This window comes from Oenanthe melanoleuca, chromosome 28 (assembly GCF_029582105.1).
Source record: "Oenanthe melanoleuca isolate GR-GAL-2019-014 chromosome 28, OMel1.0, whole genome shotgun sequence".
NCBI classification, from domain to species: Eukaryota; Metazoa; Chordata; class Aves; order Passeriformes; family Muscicapidae; genus Oenanthe; species Oenanthe melanoleuca.
Genome location: NC_079361.1, coordinates 3,082,221 through 3,105,237, shown reverse-complemented (window position 1 = coordinate 3,105,237; position 23,017 = coordinate 3,082,221). Strand labels below are relative to the sequence as shown.

The window sequence follows — 23,017 nt, the reverse complement described above, 5'->3', positions numbered from 1 at the left end:
CAGCCCCCCAACCGTGAGGGCTCCTCTGAAACACCGGAGCAAAACCAGTGGAGCAGGCGAGGAAAACCGAGAGAGAGCAACAACTCTTTAATAAATTAGCAAAATAAACAGCATATATATATATATATGTATATATATTTATATTCCATTGCTGCATCTCCATGGATCACAGGAGTTAAACCAATGTTGATTCCCAAGTCCCACGGTAACACTGATCCAGAGGCCTTAGTTCAGGTCCCCACAAGGCAACGCTCAGCCTTGCAGTACTTAAAAACCTAAAACCACTGAGAAATAAAACAGCTTTTTCGTAAGCCTGAGACACAGCTCCCGAGGGGCAAAGTGAATTACTGGGTGATTTCACCTGGCTGGCTCCAGGCAGAAGTGATTAAAAAGATACTGATCCAATTTTTTCCCTCTTAAGAAAAAAAAGTGCTCCTTCACCCCACAGGGAGGAGGAGGAAGGAGCAGATCTATTGCATGGGAGGATTATCAGTTTAACAATAAACCAGATTGATTTGCAGGGTTCACGTCTCTGATTGTTGCGACGGCCAAGGGTGGAACTGATGGAGAATTTAGGTCACACATCAGCTGGTTGTGAGCAGGGCCAGCCCCCAGCCCGGGCTCCCTCAGTCCTCATCCCGGACGTACTCTCCAGCCTCCCAGCGCTGGGCCATGACGCTCTTGTGGCGAAACACTCGGGTGCTCTCCACCACCTGCAGAGACCAGAACGTGCAGGATCTTTATAAAGAAGAGACTTTCATAACAATCTGGGGCAGAGCTGCCCCCCCTGCCAGCTCCTCAACCCTCTCTGCCTGACTCAGTGCCCACCCAAGTGACCATCCCTGTCCACCCCACAAGCCTGCAGGAGTGAGGGGAGCTGGGGAATGTGGGAGGTGTCAGGGCAGCTTGAGCAGAGTCCCCGTGTCCATGAAGGGCTTTACCTCTGTGTTGACCTTGTCAACCGGTTCAATGCCTGCGTACTGTGGAAAGAGGAAAACGTGATTAGATAACGGCAGCCTGGCAGGGGAGGCAGCCAGATCTGGCTCCCAGCAGGGGCACAGGAGAGTCAAGAGAAAGCAGCACATGCAGCCAAGCCCTGCCTGGGGTTGGGGGAACAGCCCAGGCCAGGATCCCCTACAGAAGGAAGCTGCTGCTCCTCTCCAGTCCCACCTCTGAACAGCAGGTGCTGCCTGGGGGGCTCACTTGACCCCTTGATGCAACCACCACCAGGTCTCCCACCAAGCTGAGCAGCTGGATCTCCAGCTCCAGGTGGGAGTCTGGAACAGCCACCTCCAGCCCGAGAGCCACCAGTCTTCCCCCAGGCTCAAGTCCCCCAAACACTTGGCACAAGCAGGGTGAGCGTGTTCACCTTTCCTTCCTCCTTCACCCTCCTCCTCCGCTCCTCGAAGGGGCTGGAACGCGACGAGTCAGGGGTGAGGGTCTCTGCACTGCCCTGGGAGGAACTGGTCACTCTCAGTGGGGTGAAGGATGAGATCAGCCCCAGGACCCCCGTCTGGTGTGAGGCAGGAGAAGAAGCAGGAGACCCGGACACTGAGTAGCTGCCACTGGCACCTGAGGCAGCTTTGAGAGAAAGAACATTTGGGGAGTCAGTGACCTCAGTTCCACAGGAGTGTCAGGCCCCTGCCCCAAACCTGCCTCCATAGCAGGTCCAGCAGGTTTGGTCATAGCCAGGACCCCATGCCTGGGCCCCAGCCAGGGACTGCAGGAACAAGGAGTAAAATGCATTAGCTGGGCCCTTCTGGGCCCTTCCAGCCCTGTTTGCTGCTGTAACGTGACACAAACTCAGCGAGATCTGAGCAGCTCTGGAATCCTGCAGAGCCTTTCCCTCCTCAGCAGCAGTCCTGCTGACTCCTGTGTGCCGGTATCAAGTTCTCCAAGGACAACTTGCTACCAGCACACAGGAATCCTTACAGGCACCCACCAAACCATTTCTCTGCCACTCTGTCCCTTACCAGAGCTGTGCCGAGAGCGGGAGCCCTCCTGGTGAACACCATCGCTGTAGGCGTCCATCAGCCGCCTCCGCTGCTGCTGGAGCTCCTCTTCCCTCTGCAAGTCGCTCCGGATCTCCTCCTCGATCAGCGCCGATGTCTGGGGCTTCCACGTCCGCAGGCGGTACTGCTCCTCCCGGCCGTCCTCCCTCCGCGGCGGGCTCTGCGTCCCCATGTCCTCCACGAAGGACACCTTGGGCTTCCAGAAGGAGAGGGACAAGTACTCTCTGGGCAGGACAGCAGTGTTGGTGGGGCTCTGGGTGGAGCTGGGAAGCTTTCCTCCCCAGGAATCCTCGCTCCCCCATTTGCTGGCGCTGGCGGAAGCGTGCCGGGACACCGAGGGCTGCTCCCGGCTCCTCTCGCTGGCGGCGAAGCGCGGCTGGGACAGCTGGAAGTGGGCGATGCTCGCTGTGTAGCTGGCAGTGCTTCTCCCAGCCCCGGTGTCTTCTGCAGGGCTGGGGCTCGAGGGCTGCTCCACCACAAACTCTTTCACCCAGCTCCTCCTCTCCTCTGCCCGCTTCAGGGGAGGGGGCTTCTGCGGGGGGGCTTCCTCCTGCTCGAACACCCTCCTGCGCTCCTCCAGCTCCTGCTGCGTCCCCCTGTCATACGCCCCCAGCAGCCTCCCCTGCCTTTTCAGATCTTCCTCACGCTTTGTTTCCTGTTCAATTTCCCTCTGGACGTAAAGGGAAGCGCGGCCTCTGTCCTTCCCTTTCCTGCCTGGGCCGGGAGAAGTGTGAATGTTGAGGACAGGCTTGGTCTGGATCTCCACCAGCTCGCTGCTGGAGGTCAGCCGCTGGATCCCCCTCTCCTTCCAGAGGTTCTCCTCCCTTTCCATCGCCATGCGGATCTCCCGCTCGATGGGTGTCTCGTTGCTGACCTTTGTCTCCTTGCCCAGCTCCCTGCTGCCGCTGAAGGTCTCGTTGGAGGTGCTTCCATCGCTGGCATAGCCTGCAGTGGCTTCATTATACATCTCACCCAAGCCAGAGTCCAGGTCTTCTCTGGACCATGCTTTGGTCAGGACAGACGTCTTCCCAACGGGATGTGACCTTTCTGTGTGAGCCTTTCTGGGAGCATAAACCTCCTCCTTCTCGGGTGTCTTGTATGAGGACACACCATAAACCTGGTAAACACTCTTGTCTGTCCTGCTCTGGCTTGATGCACTGCCACTGCCATAGCCTCTCGTAGCCATCTCAGGGCTGTACCACTCTTCCCTGGACACTTTTGTCACTGACTCTGGTCTTGGGGACATGGCCTGCTGCCCTGGGCTGAAAAATGAGCCGGGGTTGGTCTTCTCCAGCATCAGGAACTGCTGCCGAGCCGCAGAGAAGTTGATCTGCTCTGTGTCAATATTCTCAGGGTCAACAGGTGTTGCAGCCCTGCCTGGGGACGGTTTGTCAAAGCAGATAGCAAAGCTGGTGGGGACACTGCCTGTGTGCCTGCCTTCACCTTGGCTGCTCACACCGGTGCTGATGGAGCTCAGCTCATCCACCGAGCTCCACCTCTCGGCAATGGTGGAGCTCTTCCTCATCACCTGGCTCCGGATGACCTCTTTCCTCTCATCTTCGAGCTCCCTGGCTTTCTCAGGTGAGATGTTGGGTGGAGGGACCCTGTACAGGTCTTGCTCCTCGTCATCGTAGAGCTTCGAGGGTTTCCTCTCGCCCTTGTAAGCCCGGAGGTCGTACAGGCTTCCTGATCTCACCACCTCCAGCTTGGACTCCCTGTCTGGGGACGGGGTCCAGACATCTCTTCCACCCTCCAGGAAATACGAGGGTGACTGGGACCTTCTCTTCCAGCTGTAGCCATTTTCCACCCTCTGGGTGCTGTGCTGAGCAGAGCCAAACACATCATCATCGCTGCTGGCCCTCAGGTCTGCCAGCGAGTCGTGCCTGTGCGAGGCCTGGGGGAGCTGGAACACCAGGTGCCTGGTGACTCTGTCCATCTCCTGGGAAGAGTCACCCCTGTGCCAACCTTGGTGCAGACAGGAGCCACTGCTCAGCTTCGAGGTCACCCTCAGAGTCCCAGTTCAGCAGAGGCCAAGGGTCTGGACCTGGCTGGCCCTGCAAGCAGGAGGGAATAACAGCCATTAAAAAGAAGCAGAGGATGAGATGCAGCCCCTCTCCCAGCCTGGTACCACTGTCCTCAGTGTGGGACAGAAACTGTCCCACCAGCCTGCACCGTGTGGGGCAGGAGCAGCCAGAGCACAAAGCACCATTCCCAGAGGCAACTGCCCCAGAGCCCAGAAACCCACCCCACCTCTATCCCCAGCCTGGCTGGGTTCTGGGTGAGCACAGCCAAACCTGCCACAGGCACTCAGTGCTGCCTGCACCACCAAAGGCAGCAGGACCTCAGCCCAAGCTCCTGGGGACACCACATCCAGCTGGGCACCACTCCAGGCATGGACAGTCTGCACAGGGCAGGGAGGGACCTGCAGTCCTGGGCAGCACTGGCAGGGAGAGGAAGTGTCAGCACCTGGGCCACCCCTGCATGGAATATCTTCCTGTGCCATTTACAGAAAGGAGCCTCCAAATAGCCCAGCTCTAGAAACCGTGGGATCATAAAAATGGTTTCATGGCTCATAAAACGAGGGGACTTTAACCCCCCCCGGCACACAGGGCAGGAGTGAACGGCCCCAAGCTCGGGGTCAATCCTCCAGAGCTGGCTGGAACAGCAGGTGCCAGACAGGGAGGAGCAGCACAGGTGGGTCCCCTATGAGACAGCAGCTGCCACCCCATCGCAGATGCCATCCCTGGCTCCAGAACTGGTGACACACGTCACCTGCAGGCAAGCTGGGTGTGCCTGGAGCCAACAGAACCACGTCCTGTGCCACTATTTGCCGAGGCTTAGCCATGGCTTTGCTGTCACCTGTCACTGCTCCTGGCTGGCTCCTGTGAGCCCCAGCAGGTCAGGGTGTGTCACCGCTGGGCACGGCTCCCAGGCACTCCTGGGAGCATGCAGCAAAATCGGAGCAAGGCCATCATAGCAGGGGCAGCCCAGAGCCTGGGGGCCACGGTACTGGCAAGCACAGCTCAGGGTGAGGCTCGCCCGGGTGCCCGGTGTTCCCTGCATCCGGAGCATCCTGGCTCATCCCCAGCACTCTGCCCGTGCTTCCTTCCTGCAGCGATTCTGGTGACCGAGCTTCCCCTGCTCACCTCCAGCCCTCCTGGGATGCACCACCCTCCACAAAGCAAAAGCAAGCGGGGCTGGGCCCCAACCAGGAGCCTTTTTAACCTTTCCTGGGGCAGGAGCACGTGGGTCCCATTAGCTGGGACATCCTGGCCAGCCCCAGGCGCTGGAACTGCTGCCCAGCCCTGTGCCCAGCCCTGGTGGCTCAGCCTCTCTGCCTGAAGCTGTACCCGGCTCAATTTACCTGCTAATTCCCCTGCTGTGATTCACTCTTGCTCTTTTATTACCCCACTGACCCGGACAATGAAAACCATCTGCCCACGCCTCTTACCATGTTTGGGGGGGAAGAAGCGCCGGCTCAAAGGGGACCCCCTCAGCCGGGAGCGCTGGAGGGGAGCAGGGACAGAGAAGGCAGCTGAGCTGTTATCAGCACTCCCGGCCAGCTCCACGCAAGCGGAACGGCCCCTCCCAGAGCTGCACCCAAAACATTTACCTCCCTCAGCTCCGTCTGGTGCTGCGGGACTGCAGGGGCTCGGGGGTCTGGGCTTGTCTCCTCCATGCTGGGCTGCCCCCGGCCCAGCCACGCACCGTAAGAGGTGCTGGTGACATTGCCACCAGTCTGGCCTGGGACCCCCACCATAAGGAGGCACCTGGGGCACTTTTCAGGGTCTCCCCATCTTGGGGGTTCTGCATAGCGCTGCAGAGCTGCAGAGCACCCACCCTGAGCCAAGGGCTGCCCCCAGACCGGCTGATGCACACAAACATCCCAGCACGTGTCCAGTGTCCCTCTGTGCCCACCCCAGACCCTCACTGCACACCCTCAGTGCCACCATCCCCTCGTGGGCACCGTCCCCCCCCAGGGCCAGGGGGACACAGCGTCCCCCCAGTGCCCGGTGCTGCCCTCGCCCCCGGCCACGCTGCACTTACTGTCCAGGGCTCTGTCGGGGCAGGGGTGCCCATGCTCCGGGGAGGCCACACGGGGCACTCAGCTGAGCTGTGAGCGCCGGGGTGTGGCCGGGGTGGCAGCGATGGGGTGTGGGGGGGGTGGCTGCGAGGCCCTGATAAGCTCAGCACCAGGGAGTTGTGAGGAATTCCAAGAACCACGTTGGGCTCAGTGCCCTGTCCCCAAATTGCTGTGCTGCCGTCACCCTGCTGCAGCCAGTCCTGTGGCCGGGGGCTGCCCTTGGCCCCAGCCTGATGCACCAACGTGCCAACACACCCATGTGCTCATGTCTCAATACACAGCACGGCAGTGTGGCCATGCAGCCACAGACCTCACTCCAGGCGCTTTCTGCCCCTCCATGAACGCAGCTACAGCACTGAGAGCCCTGAAGCTTCAGTGAGAACCTGGATGTCTGGCTGTCCCCCCCGCCCTGTCAGCCCCAGAGGAGCCCTGTGGGAACGTGCTGGGAGCAGCCCAGGCTGTCCTGTCACACCACGAGGCCTCCGTGCTGATAACCCCGTGTTTGCCCAGGGGGTGCCACAGCAGCCCTGGCACTGCTGCTCCCGGCTCCCTCCTTCCCTGGGACAACACACAGAACCTGGCCTGGAGACCTCTGGCACCTGCCAGGATAAAGGCAGGACTGTGGCACGGTGTCCTTGGTGCCCTTGGCGCCTGGATCTGGCTGGATCCCAGTGCAGTGGGCGACATTGCCAGTGCCCACAACTGCCCTCCCTCCTGGCACGGGGTGGCACAGCCAAGCTGGCAATGCTGTGCCAGGACGCTCAGCCCTGCGCTGAGCTGGGGTGGGACATCCCTGTCCTCATCCTCTCTGCCCCCACTCCACCCAGGAAGCCCCTCCCAGCCCCTCTGCTGCCCCAGCACGGCGCTGGTGTCAGTCAGACCCCAGCTGTGGGTGCTGGGGGTCCCACTTACCCCGTGTGAGCCCCTTGTGCCCCGTTCCCGCCCGGGGGTGGCACTGGGGACGCCGCTGTGCTGTGGCTGCCAGGCTGCTCTGCGTTTCCGGGCAGGTGAGCAGAGCCTGTTTTACCGTGGGGCTGAGCCAAAGTCCACAGGTGATGCCAAGGAGCCAGGAGCACTCCACGCCCGCCGCAGGGCGTGTGCTGGCACCTGGGCTGGCACCGGGAAGGGTTGAGGCCCCACTGCCCCAGGGGAGAGCCCTGGAATGCTGGCCCTGGGCAGAATCAGGACCTGCAGCAGCCTGGGCATGGACAGAGACCCATGGCCAGGTGGTGATGGGACCTTGGGGCATCCAGGAAACCAGGGCAGCATCATCCCTTTCCTCCCAGCATCCTGGGTGTCAGATTCCCTTTCTCCCCTCATCCTCTGCCCATACAATGAGGGAACAGCAGAGCCCATCCCTAACATCCCCATCCCAAACCTTCCATCCCCACCCTCCCAGGATCCCCAGCCCAGCCTCCTCCCACCCACCGGTGGCTCCAGGCTGGTTGTTCACACAGTTTATTTGCTCAGTTTGGGTGTTTTACAAACAACGGGGTGGGGAGGGATGGGATAGGGAGGGGAAGGGAAAGGAATTCAAACGGCTTCGGCACAAGTGAAAAGCTCAGGGGCACGGGAAGTGCACTTCAGCAGAGCCGGGCAGGGGACAGGGGGGCTGTGGGGCCGGGTGGGGACGATGCCGGGCCCACCCCCCACTCCTCTCACACCCCAGCCCCGGCCCGGGGGTCTGGTCCTGCTCCCACCGCCCCAGGGGCCGGGTTGGGCTCAGGGTCAAAGCCAACCGAGGGGCAGGGGGTGCCGAGGGCAGGAGGGAGCCCCAGCTTGGTGCTGGGGGATTGCAGGGCCCAGGGTGGGATGGGGTGGGTGGTGTTGGCCACTGATGTGGGGTGGAAAGAGGTGATGTTCCCCCCAGGACTATGGGGGCAGATGCCCTGTGGCACCCAGCCCATGCCCTGCTCTGCAGCAATGCCCAGCAGTGGATGGGGTGGGAGAGGCCCTGATTCCCCTGGCAGTGCCTCCCAAAGCCCCCCTTCCCCAGCCCTGCCTCTCCCAGATGCTGTGGGTGCTGGCTGGGGCTCAGGACTGGGGTGGCACCATGAGCCCTCCCCCCTCAGCCCTGCAATGACTCTACTGGGGGGAAAACTGCAGCCTGGATGGTAACTGGGGGACAACTGGGATGTCAGGAGGACAGGGGGTGTCACTGCTCACACAAGGGGAATGTAGGGGAAGGAAGGCTCATCCTTGGGGGGAGCAGAGCCCCATCCCTGGCTGCTCGACCACCGGTGTCCTGGTGGGCTGGGCAGCGTGGATGCTGCTGCACACATGCTTTGGGGGATCCCTGGGGGCTTGCCCAGCCTCACAGCAGAAGAAACCCTCTCACTCATACAAGGATCCCTTGCTAGTGGCTGCACCCTGCCCAAAGCTGGACAAGTATCTGGGCACTGCCAGCCTGGGTGCTGCAGCTCAGGGGCAGCTGATGTGGGCTCTGGAGACAAAAAACCAGGGGACCCCCACCCCCCCGCCTGCCCCAGCTGGTCTCAGTGGGGAGAAAACGCTGGTGCTGGTGGTGAAATCCCCACTGAAGGGCTGGGGTGCAAGGTGGGGCAGCAGGGAGGCTGCCCTCTGTGGGACACCAGACCCCTGGCACCTCCCAGTGCCAGTACTGGGACACACTGGACTGCCCCACTCCCCTGGGGGACCCAGTGCTGCAGCCTGGGACCCCAGAACGTGGCTCTGCAAAGCTGGTACTGCTGGGTGGCAGAGGCAGGAAGGGGATGGGATGCTGGGCCACACTCCTGCTGCCACAAGGAAACACAGGACCCCCACCCCATTCCTGCCCCACAAGGCTGGGTCCCCCCAGGTTCCCCTTCCCTCACTGGCATTTCCCCAGGAGGACATGAGCGCTGGCCACAGCCCAGGGGCACTGGCCAACAGCGAGACAGAGGAATGGCTGCCACTGCCAGCACCAGAGTGGGGGGCTCCAACATGTGGAGCTGAGCCCAGGAGGAGCAGAGCAGGCCTGGGGCCAGGCTGGGTTGACCCTGCAGGAGCCCTGGTGGCCCTGGCCATTACCACAGCCAAGTATCAGGGAGGGGACGCTGCCCTCAGTGCCCTTCCCTTGCCTGGACGCGCTCTGTGTGAGAGCCTGGGACCGCAGGGATGAGGACACACGGAGCAGAGATGTCCATGGGCAGCCAGCGGGGAACAGACCCAGGCCTTTCCCCACTGGAGAAGTGGGTGATGGAGGCACAGAGGGAGGCGCTGGCACAGGGCTGGGTCCCGTGCCCACCGTGGTCCCGCTGGTGGCGGCTCCTGGGGAGTCATCTACGGACACAGTGTCGTCCTCCGACCCCCTGCCCGGCAGCTCCACCCTCCGACGGCGGCTGGGACGATGTGGGTGACAGAGGGAAGGACCCCGGTGCCGGTGGCAGGGGGGGTGAGGCCGGGCTGTGGCGGGGTGGGCGCGCTGAGGGGCGAGGGGGGTCACTAATAAATACCACAGGCAGCACTGGTGGGGGGCGGCACGGGGCTGGCATCGGGCAGATGGGGCGAGCTGCTGCTGCCCGCTGCGGCCCTGTTGGCACCGTGTTGGATCTCCCCGGTTCTGCAGAAAGAGGGTCTGTGTGTCCGGTGGGGGGGGAGCCCGGTGAGCCGGGCTGGCGAGCAGGGGCCGGGGCGGAGGGGGCTCGGCGGGGGGCTCACATCACCGTGCAGCACTTGCAGCGCTGCTTCTTCACGTCTGCCTCCTGCTCGGCCTCCTTGGCATCCGTGGCGTTGGCGCCCGGCTTCTGCCCGCCCGCGCCCTCCTCGCCCAGCGGCTGGGCGGCCGCCGGCTCCAGCGCCGTGCCGTTGGGCGGTGCGTGGTCCTTGTGTGCCGCCTCCGGCTTGCTCTCGGCATCCTCGATCACCACCAGCTCCGCCTTGATGGTGCCCTCCAGCCCCAGCACCTTCTTGGTCTCGTTCTCATCCTCCACGTTCTGGTAGCCCATGAAGATCATGGTGACGGGTTGCTCCTGGCTGGGCTCTGTCCCCTCGCCCGGTGGCACCTTGGCTTGCAGCCCTGTGATCTCCCGCCGTGGCGTTGGCTTCTGGCTGCCCGGGGCGCTGCCACCACCCCCTTTGGCAGCCTTGGCAGGGGTCTGGCGCCCGGCAGCTTCGCTCAGGGTGGCCTCGTCCGCCTTGTGCAGGAGCTCGTCGACCTCGGAGGAGCTGAGGGGGTGAGCCCCGTTCTGCAGGGCCCCGTCCTCGGCACCCACCGCATGCACCACTGTGGGGAAAAGAGGAGGGAGGGTGAGGGTGGCTGCAAGGGGGCACAAGGTGATCTGGGAGAGCTCCAGCTGGCACGACCCACCCAGCCCCACTCCTGTGTGGTCAGCGAGCAGCCCCTTCCCCTCTCCAAAGGTCACTGAGGCTGGAACTCTCACATCATCCCAACCCTCCCCTCAGCGGAGCTGCTTCCAGACCCTCTCTCATCACCTGGCTCCTGCCCAACAGCAGCCAGGGAGACCGAAATAAAAGCCCAGTGGAAGGAGGTGTTCCCGAGGCCTCAGGCTCAGCGAGCCTGCGGGAGCCGTGGCCGTTTGCCAGGCCACGACAGCCGGCCAAGCTGCCCATGGCGGGACAGCGTCTGCTGGCGCCCGGCTCGGCCGGGGCTGACGTGACACCGTGCAGCAGGTCACCACTGCCACCTCTGGGACCCCAGCGATGCTCAGCAGCGTTCCCACCACCTCCTGCCACATCCAGGACCACTGCACCTGGTGGCCCCGTGCCTGGCGGGGATGAGGCTCCCCCACCCCGGCTGCTCGTGGCACTGGAGGCAGAGGTGGCACCGTGGCCAGAGTGGCCACAGGGTGTTGAGTTTTCCACCTGACCTGGGGCATGACGTGATGGTCAGTGTGACTGCCTCAGTGGGCAGCCAGAGAGGGAGGGACAGTGGCCAGCCTGGCAGGGCCAACATGGCCACGGCCACACAGAGGGAGCACTGCACTGTGTTTTCCTTGAAGAGGAGGTCGGTGCACTCAGCCACCACAGTTCCCAGTAAGACACCTCATTTCCACAGCTTGTCCTTTGGGTTTCACGAGGCCCTCTGGAGCAGGCTCCCAGATGTTCCCAAAAGCAGGAGCTGCAGACAGGGACCAGTCCCTAGTGCTGCATTTCTACCACACCCATCAGCCATGCTCCCCGCTGCCAGCCTGTGGGACAGGCCAACGTGCTGCTAGTGCTCATTCCCTGCCCTTGGGACAGGCTCCTGAGTCTTGGACACAACAGATCCTCTTCTCTGCTCTCCAGCAGTGCAGGGTCACGATGTGCAAACAAGGGCTGGCCCATCCACACTGTGCTGCCACGACGATCCTGTGATCCACTGGAGTCGGTGAGGGATTGCCCTCACAGAGCTGGTAAAGCTGTCAGGAGCAGCCCCCGCACTTCCTCACCCTGCTGGGTGCCCGCTGGGATGTTTGGGTGGCCTCTCCCTCGTCCCCTGCCCTCGGCTCCTGCACCGGCCAGCGGCGTGGGCTGGCCCGTACCTTTCAGCTCATCCTCGTACACCTTGACCCCCTGCAGACAGTGGTTCTGGGGGAGCATGGTGGTGCTGGACAGGACCTTGGTCTCCCCAGTGACTCTGTCCTTCTCCACTGTGATCTCCACCGAGTACATGGCTGGGACACAAAGAGGACAGCGCGTGTTACGGTGGCCCTGGCCCTCCCTGTCCCTTGCTCTGCGGCTGGCGGCGTGTGGCGGCAGCACTGCGGTGCTCAGCGGGATTCAGTGGTGCTCAGCAGGGCTCAGCAGGATTCAGTGATGCTCAGCAGGGCCCAGTGGTGCTCAGCAGGGCTCAGCAGTGTTAGCAAGGCAGCAGCGAGGAGCAGTGAATGGCAGAGGCGGGTGTGACATCCCTGGCACATCCCTCCTAACCATGGGACCGTGCCCATCCTGGTGCTGCTGGCATCACCTTACCTCCGTGGCTGCTGTGGTTCTTGGGCTGAGCCATGTCCATCTGTCCAGCCAGGCAGCAGTGCTGGCTGTGGGGCCTGGGCTGGCAGCCAAGTTCATGCTCGAGGAGGTGCAACCCCCACTGAGGGTGCTGGTGCTGGGACAGCCCCTCTGCCCCCATGGGATGGGTGATTCGTGGCATCTCTCCTGCCACTCCTGGCCAGTCCCTGCTAGCAGTGGGGTCCCCTCAGCCCTGTGCATGGTGCTTAGCTCTGATGATCCCAAGACAGGCTCTGCCCCATGTTGGTGCCATGGTCTGGTCTGAGCCACTGCCCCAAACCAGAGCGAGCCCCTCCAGCAGCAGAGCTGGCAGCAGCCCCCCAGCTCAGGCAGCCTGGCCCCGTGTGCCCCACAGCTCCCTGTGGCTGGCACTCTGCTGCCTCGCCCCTGAGCAGAGAAGCTGCAAACAGAGCAGGAAGGATGAAACTGGAGCAGAGACATGGAACTGAGCTGAGGCGGAGGGGCCCCGAGCCACGAACCAACCGTGGGGTGGAAGCAAGACCAAACCCTGTGATTGCAATGACGGATGTTCTGTGCCCTGGGCTTGGAAAGGCATCGAGCGGCGCGACGGGGAGCGGCTGCGGCGGCAGCGAGCCGAGGGCGGAGCGCAGGGCGGGGGAAGCAGCCTGGAAGGAGCTCTCCTCCCAGGGCAGTGGGCACCTACCCGCCTTCATCATGTCACTGCCTTCCACTGCCTTCATGGGGCTGCTGGAGACCCTCTTGTCGGCTGGAGATGGAGAGATGAGCGCCTGAGCCCAAACAATCGCCTGGAGTGCCCGTGGGTCAGGCCCGGGGAGGGCAGCGTGTCCTCCCATGGCTGGCACCTGGGACGGGCTCCCCCACCTCAGGGCACCACTGCCCAGGACACGGGGACAGGGCTCTTGTCTGGCTCTCCCCACCCATCTGGCCCCAGCCTCAGGGCAGCAGGAGGGGATGGCTGGCGCTGAACCACGACTGAGGGGAATCAGGATTCACCTACCCTTAACTGTGCCCAGGGGACTCTGCAAAACAGAAAGGAGAGGTTATAGGAGCTTCTAGGACCTGCCAAAGACCCACTGCACACCCACCCATCCCCACCCGGGCTGGAGACCCCGACCCCTCTGCTGGCATGGCAGCCGTGCCCACCTTCTGTGCATTGGGGACAGCCTCAGCCTTCTCCTCCTTGGCTGCTGCCTCTGCCAGGTTCTCCTTGGTCGAAGCCACTGAGCTGCTGTTCTCCAGCGTCTCCAGCTCCTTCTCCAGCCTGCAGGGAGAGTCAGGGCTGAGAGGCCAAGGGGAGTGTGGGGCAGGTGACTGTGGTGCAGGCAGCCACAGCAGAGCTGTGAACACAGGCCAGCAGCACAGTGCAGAGGAGAAGGGAGACACAAATCGTCCCCTGGGCTCACAAGGTGCAGGGACAGAGAGACTTTGGCATGGCTGTCACTTTTTGCAGGGCTCAGCACCCACTTTGAGTGGGCTCAGCACCAAGTAGATGGCAGAGACCCTGCCGTGGGCACTGGGACTGACCCCTGCACACTTGTGGTCCCTCACTTGGTGGCCACAGCGAGGCTGCTCCATCATCATTCTGCTCCTGCAGGTGTCCCTCGAAACCCGGTTGAGCTTCCCACGAGGGCAACCTCCTGTTTTCAGCCAGCAGTCTGGCAGCACAGCCCCACTGGGATGTAGCACAGGTCCGAGGAGTCCCCGCGGGTTGTTGCGGGGGCAGCCGCCCCCGGCAGAGCTCCCCCGGGCTCCTCACACGGCGCCGGCGAGGAATGCACCGCGCCATTAGCCGGACACAAAGGCCCCTTCGTGCCTGACCCCTCTCTGCACCGATGCTCGGTAATTAGCGGCTCCACCGTGACTGATTGCATTCCTGCTGCGCTGCCGGGACACCTCCGAGCCGGGGCTGCGAGCCCCCGCCCGCGGCTGCCCAGGGACAAGGGGGCCGGACAGGGGCTGAGCCATCTCCCTTCTCAGCCTCCCCCGCCGCCCGCCCCTTCCCAAGGGCTGGGCCACCGCAATGAGGACAGAAATCTGTGGGAGCCAGCACCTTGCCATCAAGGGTGGTGGGCTCCGAGCAGCCCCCGGGGGTCCCAGCCACCCTGTGGCTCCCACTGATACCAGACAAAGCACAGCTGGGGATGCTCAGAGGGCTGGGCAGGCTCTGGGACTGGCTGCAGCCCCTGGACCAAAGCTGGCAAAAACCCATCCAGGGTTCAGGGTGAGCTTCAGCAGCACCCTGGGGGCACCTCCTCGCTCAGCCTACCCTGCCCTGTGCCCAGCCATGGGATCCAGCTCAATCTCAGCACCCGCCTGCCCAGGGGTCTCTGGAGGGATGTGAGTGCTCTCTAACTGCACACCAACATCCAGCCCCACACTGGCCCCGTTACCTCTGGATGGTTTCCTCCAGCTCCTTGGTCTTCACCTCATCCTCCTGCATCTGTTTCTTCATGGCCTCTTCCTCCTCGGAGGCAGAAGCTGGGGCCCCTTCCAGGAGCCATCTCTCCCGCAGAGCCTTGGACTGGGGAGCAGAAGGGGGGTCACGGTCCTGCCCTCCCCAGCCGGGGGCTCCGCGGCGCAGAGGCAGCCCGGGGGTCCCGGGGGATCCTCACCTTGAGATGCTGCAGCTGCCGCCTGTCATCCTCGAGCTGCCGCCTTTTGTTCTCGATCTCCGTCTGACGCTTCCTCTTCTCCTGGCGGGACGGGAGCGGCGGGGCCGGGGTCGGCGTGGGGAGGGGGTGGAAGCCGGGCATCGCCCGGGGAGGAGCGGGGCCAAGGGGACAGGGGTTTGTGGGACCAGCCTTGGGAACTCCCCACGGCAAACCTGCTATCGCCTCCCCACCCTCCGGGACAAACTGAGGCATTGAGGGTGTAGCGAAATTGGGGCAGAGCCTGGGCTCTGTTCACCATCTCTAAATGTCACCTTCCCCTCGGCCGGCCCCACTGAGCGAGCTGCCAGCGCGGGGGGAACAGCCCCCGCGGCCTCTACCTCGTCCCCCCTCCCCGCCACCCGTCCTGGGGCTGCTCCAGATCATTTCAGCAGAGTCAGACCCAGCCCGGACGCGTCACCCGGCGCTTTCTCCTCTGGTCCAGAACAATTTGCCCTTTGTGCGGCAGAGATAGGCTGGTTGCCGGCTGGGCTGGGCAGTGGGGCTGCCGTGGGGCAGCAGTGGGTTCAAGCAGCCCCGTGCCCTGCTCTGTGCTGGGAGGGGTCGTTCAGCGGGGCCCCCAGCTGCTCACTAATTAATGTAATTACTAGTGCCCATGATGGGCATGGCTGGAGAGCACCATCCTCAGTCCTTCCTGGGGAAGGGAGGGAGAGAGAATCATCACTCATTTCCCTCACTTGGGGCTCGTCAAGGCACTGCTTCGTTAATTAAACCTCCTAGCTGCCTGTTGCTTGCTCTGTCCCTGTTTCAACCTTGCAGCCAAGCTATTCTGGCTCTGACACCCCAGGAAGAGCTCCCACAGGGACACACACTGGCACGGGCCATTCTGAGTCGTTGTTCAGCTGCTGGACACCCCCAGTCTGTGGCTGAGCACCTGCACCCTCCTCCCCGCTGGTGTCTGCCCTGTGTGCTGCAGGTGATGACCTGGGGACACGGGGACTTGGGGACACTGGGCTGAGCAGGGACTCACCGCGATGGCCTGCAGCCTCTCCTGCTGAAGGGTGCTGGCCTCCACGACCCTGCAGAGAGCAGAGAGCACCTGTGAGGAGTGACACCAGTGGCAGGTGACTGGGACAGTGTGCAACCAGCAAACCAGACACAGAGGCTGAGCCCTTCCCTTCTGTTTCCTCCTCACTGCCCTGAGTCAGGCACCCCTTGGCCCCTGTCCTGCCCAATCCCCCAGCACAGGCAGTTTGCCCAGCACCTGGAGGACTCATCTCATGCAGACCCACTCCTGCCGTGGCGCAGATGGAAACCGTGACCGTGGAGGGGCTGGAGCAGGACGCTCTGGCTGCCCCTGCGTTCCAATCTGGCTCAGGCTTTCCATTCCAAGCCGGTTTCTTGGCTGCTGACACCTTTCCCGGACAGTGACCTTTCCGGGCTGCGCACACAGGCACACGCACTCACATGTGCACAGATGCACAGACAGACACACTGACACGCTCAGACACACACACACATGACAACAGGCTCTGCTCCTGATGACATCTGTGTTCAGGGTCTGCAGCACGGGCTGCCACAGCCGTGCTGGGGATGCTGTTGGTGGCAGCCTGGCACAGCTCTCTCAGGTGCACTGGAGGGCTGCAAGGAGGGGTTACCCCCATCCCCTCAGCCACCTGCCCACCCACCTGCCTTCCTGTGTCCCCATGGTGTGGTGACCCAGGCCAGTCCAACCAGCAGCACAGCCCCCAGGGCCTGGCAAGAGCCCCCACGCCACAGAGCACCAGGTGCAGGTTCAGTGGGGCTAGGGTGGCTGGCGGGGCCGGCTGGGACCTGCATGCTCCAGCGCTATAGGAGCCGCTGGCTGCTGGCCAGACGGTGCTAACGAAGTGCTGAGCTGTGGCAGTAATTAGGGAGGGAGGCACTGAGGTATTGTCAAGCGATGGATCATCTTCGCTCGCTTCCTAGAGCGAGGGACACAGAGGGGGACTCGGTGCTCCCAGGAAGGGAGTTTGCCCACGGTGGTTTTTTACACAGGGTGGGCTCGGGGTGCTGAGCCCCACACAGGACACCCTGGGCTCTCACATGCCAGCCATGTATGTGCCCTCACACAGCTCCCCACAGGCTTTCCCACGACTCTGTAGGGAGAGAGGAGCCCCTGCCCGTCTGTTCCCTCCTCGAAGCCAGCAATTAGCTGGGAGCTGCTCAGAGCCGCCGTCCTCCCCTCACCCCACACCCTGGGGATCCCTGCGATGCGCAAAATCCAGGCCAGGAAAACAAACGGGGAAGGTGTCGCTTCCGTGCTGGTTATTTTCGTGCTGTTTGCAGCGACGCTGTGGCTGTTTCACGGGCGCAGGCGCACGGCTCTGCTCTCACACCCGTGTGTCCTGTGTGCCCCCCGCCAGCCCCACACATCCAGGGCTGCCCATCTTCACGGGTTCCCTCCTGGTCTGGGGCCACAGGTCGGCTCAGTCCAGCCCTTGGCACCCCACACTCACAGGGCGTTGAACTGGGCCCTGTTTCTCTCCTGGATCTTGCCCTGTTCGATGGATCCAAACTTTTACAGCATTCCTGAAACATTCTGTTCTGCTTTTCCTCCCTCCTCAATCCTCTTTTATTTTCCATTATTTGCTACACTCTCCACATTCCCAGGTCAGACGCCAGGAATCTTCCTGGCCCAGGGAGAGACACAAAACAGGCTGGATGCCCCTCGCTGCAATCTCTCTCAGCTTGTTTAGACCCTGCCCTGGGGGCTCTGATCCATCCAGGGGGGCTGAGCAGGGACCACCCTGGCCCCCCCAGTCCCAGGCTCTGAGGGGGAGGCAGGGGGTCCCACGCTCCCCAAAAGCCCCACCCTGCCTGCCATGCCCCGTCTGGGGTCGCTGAGATGGGGCCCCGCTGCTGCCGGCCCTTGTGACTGATGAAGGCGGTTCCCTGGCAATGGTTCCCTGGCAACAGTGCCATGGCAACGGCGCTATGGCAACGGGCGAGTGCCAAGGGGATGTGGGGGGGATGCTCAAGGGGATGTGGGGGGATACAGAGAGACCACAGGGCTCCCCAGGCCTGGCACCTCAGCAGCCAAAACCATGGCATCACTGGGGCGTCCTTAGGGAATCTGGTGCTCCCCATCCATCCTGGGTGCCAGGAAGGGTGGGAAGGTGATCCCGGTGCCACTGAGCTCCTCAGGACCCACCAGCCCAGACAAGGAGCAGGGAGAAGGAGCAGGGACATGATGCCCTGGGAGCTGCCAGCAGCAGTCCCCAGCCCGAGGCTGGACCCCACACACGCGTGAGCACACGCACGCCCGTGCGCTCGCCCGTGCTCTCCCTTGGCTCTCCAGCTCTTTCCAGCCCTTGCTGATGCTGCCGTTTCCCACCATCACAAGGGAAGCCCGTGACCTTTTGTCTCCTCCCGCCTGACATGAAACAATAATGTTTATTTGCCTTCCTCTGTTTTTTCCCATTAGCTCATCCAAATGTGTGAAGAGCCGTTTCAAGCCGCTCCTCTGGTCCCCTGACCTCCCCTCCCTCCCCACCCACTCAGCTCCAAGCTGGGGGAACGCAGGAGAGCGCCCTGCATGGGCACCACCCCTGTACAGGCCGAGGGTGTGTGGAACAGGCAGCAATCGAGGGATCAGCGCCGATTTCCAGCACCATTCCCATGCCAGGAGCCCCTTGGCCGGAGTGGCGCGGCCGTGGGGAGGCTGCAAAGCTCTGTCACAAAGCCATTAACAGCGGGGCCGGCATCGAACGCCCCCGATGGCAGCGCGGGAGGGGAGGGGAGGGAGGGGAGGGGGCTGCAGCCGCCCGGGGGCCGCCGTGCATCGACCATGAAGGCAAATGAATCAGCGGCAGCGGCTCGGGCAATGACGGGCAGAAATCCCCGTGCCCAGCACAGGGTCCGGACCCTGCGCAGGTCCTGGTACAGGGGTGCTGCTCCTGCCCTGCCCCACGGTGTGGCTGCCTCCCCCCGCTGCTGCTGCATCCCCCCAGTGCGCATCCCACTCCTCCCAGCTGCCTTCCCCGCGCAGCCACAGCCATCGCCGCTGCCCGGGGAGGGGACAGGGACAGAGCGAGGCGGGGGGAGGAGATGGCAGCCCCAGGCTCCCGAAAACGCAGATGCATTAGAGCAAGCAGAGCTGCCTGATTGATTCTTCGGGCTGAGACGTGGGCTGGGAGTGCCAGGAGAAAATGGATCCCATGAATATTTGATGAACGGAGGCTTGGGGAGGGAGTTTGATTGGAAAATTACAGATCTTTCAAACAATGGTTGAAGTGCCCTCCAAACCCTTGGGTTTCCAGCTCCCTTCCAGTTAGAGGAGCAAGGCTCCACCAGGAAACTCCCCCCACAATTCATGAATGAGAGTGGAGCCGGCTGCTCCCCACCCCCAGAAGCACTGGCTGGCCAGGACAGGCAATCCTGGCACTGGCCAGGATGTGGCACCTGCCTCCTGTCACCAGCCAGGATGTGGCACCTGTCTCCTGTCACCAGCCATCCCTGGGTTCCTGTTCTTGTGTGGTGGGGTGGCTTTCCCACAGCAATGCCATGAGCACAGGCACAGAGGATGTTCCAAGGAGCCAGCAGGAATGTGGATCCAGGCAGGGGCACCCCTGTGAGCCCTGACACCCACGGGGAGCTCAGTCCTCGGTGCCAAGCCCAGAGGCTGGGCCCAACCCACGTCCAGCCAGGCTCCATCAGGAAACACCTGTCTGGGGCAGGATCCACCCGGCTCCTCTCCCTCCTCCAGGCTCATCCTTGCCCCTGACAGTGGCTCCTGTCTGGGACCTGGGGGCTGCTTGTCTCCGGATGGAGCAAAGAGACTCAGGAACCTGGGCTGTGCCTCCAGTCCTGGCGCCTCTGCTCAACCCTGTCCCAGGGCACAGCAGCTCCTCATCTTTCCTGCTGGAGCCCCAGCTCAGCTCCCAGCACAGCTCCCAGCACAGCTACAGCCACAGGAACCCCCAGCCCCTGGGGAAAGGGGCTGTTTCTGGCCAGGAAGAAGGAATGTCAACACCAGCAGCTTCCCAGGAAACCTGCTCTAGTTCCTCCCAGCAAGGCAGAGAGGCCCCGTCATGCAGCTGAGCTCTGAACCCCATGATCTGCCAGCCCCAAGCAGGGCTGGGTGCTGTTGTGGGGTCCTCTGTGGTGGAGCTTTATGGGCTCCTCTGGGAGAGCTGGGAAGGGTGACAGTGCTGCTCCTCCAGCTGCACACAGGGACAGGACAGACCTGACCCCTTCGGGTTCCCTGCATGTGACCAGGAGGCAGCAGGGTCTGGATTGGGTTTCACTTCTCCCTGGATGCCAGCAGAGAGCAAGGTCTTGAGTCCCTTCCCAAAGGACTCACGAGTTATTTCTCAGGCAGAAATCTTCCTCCTTCCCCTGAGTGCAACTGTCAGCTTCAGATCAGGGTTGGGAAGGCAGGACTAGGAGAGCCTTTGCTCCAAGGAGACCCTCAAAGCCAAGGGGAGAGCAGCAACTGAGACAAACCACCAGAGCAGCCAGATGTGAGATGCAGGATCTCCAGCTGCTCACGAGCACCGATAGCAGCCGGAGCAGAGGGCACAAGAGCAGCTCCACTGGGACCAGCACAGCCTTTACCAGAGTTGGAAAGTTCCTGCCAAACCTCCCTGGGCACCAGTGGATTGTGTCAGCCAGGACCCTCCTCCAGCTCCTGCCCGTGCCAAGGCAAAGCAGAGCCAGGGCAAAGGCAGCAGTGCCCGCCCCAACACCCGTTGGCTGCCACAGAGCCAGGCCAACAGCAGGGCAGCATCTTGCCATGTCCCCAGCTGCCCTGGGGCCCTCCTAATCCTCCAGCCCCACGGCCACACTCTGGAGCTGAGTGGCTGGAGGGGTCGTGTTGTTTTGCTTTGTGGCTGTGTCCCCCACCCGGGGTCACTCGTGGAGTTTCACTCCAAAGAAAAACACATCGGCAGGTCCGGTGTGTGGAGCACCCTCTGCACCCCTCCATGGGCTCTTTGGCCCTTGCTGGGAGGGTTCAGAGCAGGGTGAACAGCAGCACGTGGAGCCCAGGGGCAGGAGCCACCATCCTGTCCAGCACCATCCCCCACCTCAGCGCCAGCCCCAGACGCCTCCGCCCCAGGAGAGCCCCAGTCCAGCCCAGCAGCTCCTCACCCCCTCCCCAGGGCACGGCACACCCCTCGGCTCTGCCCTTCCCCTCGCTGCTGCCTTTTGGCAAATCACGCACGTTTTCCTCCCCAAAGAGGCTCTTTCCTGCAGGGACTGTGGCGCCGTGGAGCTTCCAAAACCTTGGCCCTTCCTCTGGCCCCTCCAGCAGCACGGGGAGCCACTCTGCCTCCCCAGTCCTGCAGCTGCTGCACCCCAGTCTCCAAAACATCCCCCTGGTGCCCCCTGCTCAGTTCCAGCTCCAAATCAGCCAGAGCCCACCCTGGCCCCAGGACACCCCCACCCCTGCCAGTGCCCCACGGCCTCTTGGGGCTCCCAGGTGGGAGACAGGCAGTGCTGAGAGGGACCTGTTGAGCACCCGTTGTCTCAGTAGCCGGTGGTAAGTGGATCAGTGCAAGGTGAGGTGCCCACAGGAGCACAGGCTGGCTGACCCCAAGCTGCCTGGGTCAATGCCTGCCCCAGGAATGCCCAGTGCCAAACCCAGGCAGCTGCTGGGGTGCTCACCACCGTCAGGACCAGAGCCATGGGAGGGAAGGAAAGGCCTGGGTGAGACAGGGCCAGTGCTGGCTTTGAGCAGCCCCCCAGCCCTGCACCCTCCTGGCACCAGCTGCTGGTCCCTAAAGGGGCAAAACCAGCACAGGGGTAGGACAGACCGTGGCCACAAGCCCCTAGTGGCCCCTGCCTGTTCCGTCCTTCCCCCACCCGCCCGGCTCCAAGCTCCCAGCGACCGGCCAGGGCCCCACCGCAGCACACAAAGGATGAGGCCGGGGTCGGAGAGTGTCCGTCAGCCCAGACTTCTCCGGTGGGACCCGCTTCGTGAGGATCCCCTGGCTACAGCCGGTTCTCTGGGCAGGGGCCGGGGGTGCAGTGCAGGGAGGGGTCCGCAGCTCTTTCCACCCACTCACCCCACCACACGCAGCAGCAACAACAGGTTCAAAACACAAAAATAAACGCCCTCCCCATCCCCCCCCGCTTCCTGCACCGCTGCCAGCCCCGGCACCCCCCGCACCCTCTGCACCCCCCGCACCCACGCCGGGGGCTCTGCTGCTGCCCCCCGAGCCGCCCTCCAGCACCCCACGGCGGGGCAGGGACCGGGGAGGGGCCGCACCTGCTGAGCGGCACCAGGGGGAAGGAGGCCCCGGATTCGGAGTCTCGAGCCCCAGAACCGAGGGAATGGGAGCCTCCAGTATTGGGGTCCTGAGCTCCAGCATCTGGAGAGATGTGAGCCCCCAGTTTTGGGGTCACAAGCCCAGGAAGGGGGGGGGATGCGAGCCCCACTCCCGGTTTTGGGGTCCCAAGCCTCAGCATAGGGGGATACAAACCTCTAGGATCGGAGTCCTGAATCCCCAGAATCAGGGGGATGCGAGCCTCCGGTTTTGGGGTGCTGAGTGCCCAGGAGCAGGGGGATATGAAACCCCAGGTTCGGACTCGCCAGCCCCGGCATCGGGGGTGTACGAGCCCCCAGTACGAGCTCCGGGAGCCGGCGGAGCGAGCTTTTCGCAGCCCCGGTGGGGGGGTCCCGAGCCCCGGCCCCCGCTCCCCGCTCCCCCCTCCCCGGTACTGCGGTCTCAGCCGGCGGGGCCCGGGGGCGCCGCGGCCCGGTGCCGGGGTCCCGGCGCGGCTCCGGTACTCACTCCATGGTCCCGGCGGCGGCTCCGGCGGGGGCGGGAGACGGCGGAGCGGGGCCGGCGGCCGCCGGCGTCCCGGCGCTCAGGGCCCGGCGGGCGGCGGCATCCCCGGCGGGGCTGCGGGATGCGCAGGGATGTCGGGACCGCGCCGGTGCTCCCGCCTCCCTCCCGCACAGCTCCGTCTGCCGGGCGCGCCCCGCCACTGCCGCCGCCCATCATCCGGCCCCGGGGCGCGCCGGGGTTTCATCTGCTCCTGGGGGTCCCAGGTGGGTCCCTGCCCGCCACCGCTGCCACCCGTCACCCGGCCTCGGGGGTCCCCGGAGCTGTGGCAGGTGCTGGGGGTCCCGAAGCGGGTCCTGGTTGTGCAGTGCCCGGTGCGGGGCGGGTTGGAGGGGCTGCATTCACAGCCCCTCCATGAACGCAGCCCCTGTCAGTGTGTAACCCCCTCCTGTGAATGCAGCCGCTCCGTCCTGCCCCACTCCAGGAACCGCCGACTCTTTGCTCCCCCTTTCCACTCCCCCATTTCCCAACTCAACTGCCATAATGGGCAAACTGCCACAGGAAGCCCTAAGCCACCCTGCGTTGGGAAATCTGCCTGCTGCTGGGCAA

General features: G+C 63.5%; 2 protein-coding genes across 3 annotated transcripts; both read right to left on the bottom strand.

The window, feature by feature from the left end:
• Positions 1–72: 72 nt before the first annotated feature.
• MISP (mitotic spindle positioning) lies at positions 73–7,102 on the bottom strand. 2 transcript variants are annotated; one of them, XM_056512893.1, is made up of 5 exons: positions 7,009–7,102; positions 1,974–4,066; positions 1,370–1,581; positions 942–980; positions 73–713 (listed from the first exon to the last, which is right to left on the bottom strand). In XM_056512893.1, the coding sequence occupies exons 2-5, from the start codon at positions 3,946–3,948 to the stop codon at positions 627–629; spliced, it is 2,313 nt and encodes a 770-aa protein (XP_056368868.1). In that variant the 5' UTR covers positions 3,949–4,066; positions 7,009–7,102; the 3' UTR covers positions 73–626. The 2 variants fall into 2 exon arrangements, with proteins under 2 accessions (XP_056368868.1, XP_056368869.1); XM_056512894.1 differs by lacking the exon at positions 7,009–7,102 and adding an exon at positions 6,060–6,145.
• A 436-nt stretch (positions 7,103–7,538) lies between these two features.
• On the bottom strand, positions 7,539–22,857 carry PALM (paralemmin). The gene is made up of 9 exons (XM_056512865.1): positions 22,415–22,857; positions 15,667–15,715; positions 14,640–14,720; positions 14,418–14,548; positions 13,171–13,288; positions 13,025–13,046; positions 12,710–12,772; positions 11,580–11,711; positions 7,539–10,321 (listed from the first exon to the last, which is right to left on the bottom strand). The coding sequence occupies exons 1-9, from the start codon at positions 22,417–22,419 to the stop codon at positions 9,753–9,755; spliced, it is 1,170 nt and encodes a 389-aa protein (XP_056368840.1). The 5' UTR covers positions 22,420–22,857; the 3' UTR covers positions 7,539–9,752.
• Between the last annotated feature and the right edge of the window lie 160 nt (positions 22,858–23,017).

Excerpts from the sequence above, each read along its gene's own strand:
- PALM (XM_056512865.1), bottom strand. Across the intron at positions 14,549-14,639 it reads GGCAGCTGCAGCATCTCAAG|TCCAAGGCTCTGCGGGAGAG; the intron begins GTGAGGATCCCC and ends TCTGCTCCCCAG. Across the intron at positions 13,289-14,417 it reads CTGGAGGAAACCATCCAGAG|GCTGGAGAAGGAGCTGGAGA; the intron begins GTAACGGGGCCA and ends CTCTCCCTGCAG.
- MISP (XM_056512893.1), bottom strand. The coding sequence starts at position 3,948 with ATGGACAGAGTCACCAGGCACCTGGTGTTCCAGCTCCCCCAGGCCTCG. Across the intron at positions 1,582-1,973 it reads CCGCTCTCGGCACAGCTCTG|CTGCCTCAGGTGCCAGTGGC; the intron begins GTAAGGGACAGA and ends TTTCTCTCAAAG. Across the intron at positions 714-941 it reads TTGACAAGGTCAACACAGAG|GTGGTGGAGAGCACCCGAGT; the intron begins GTAAAGCCCTTC and ends TGGTCTCTGCAG.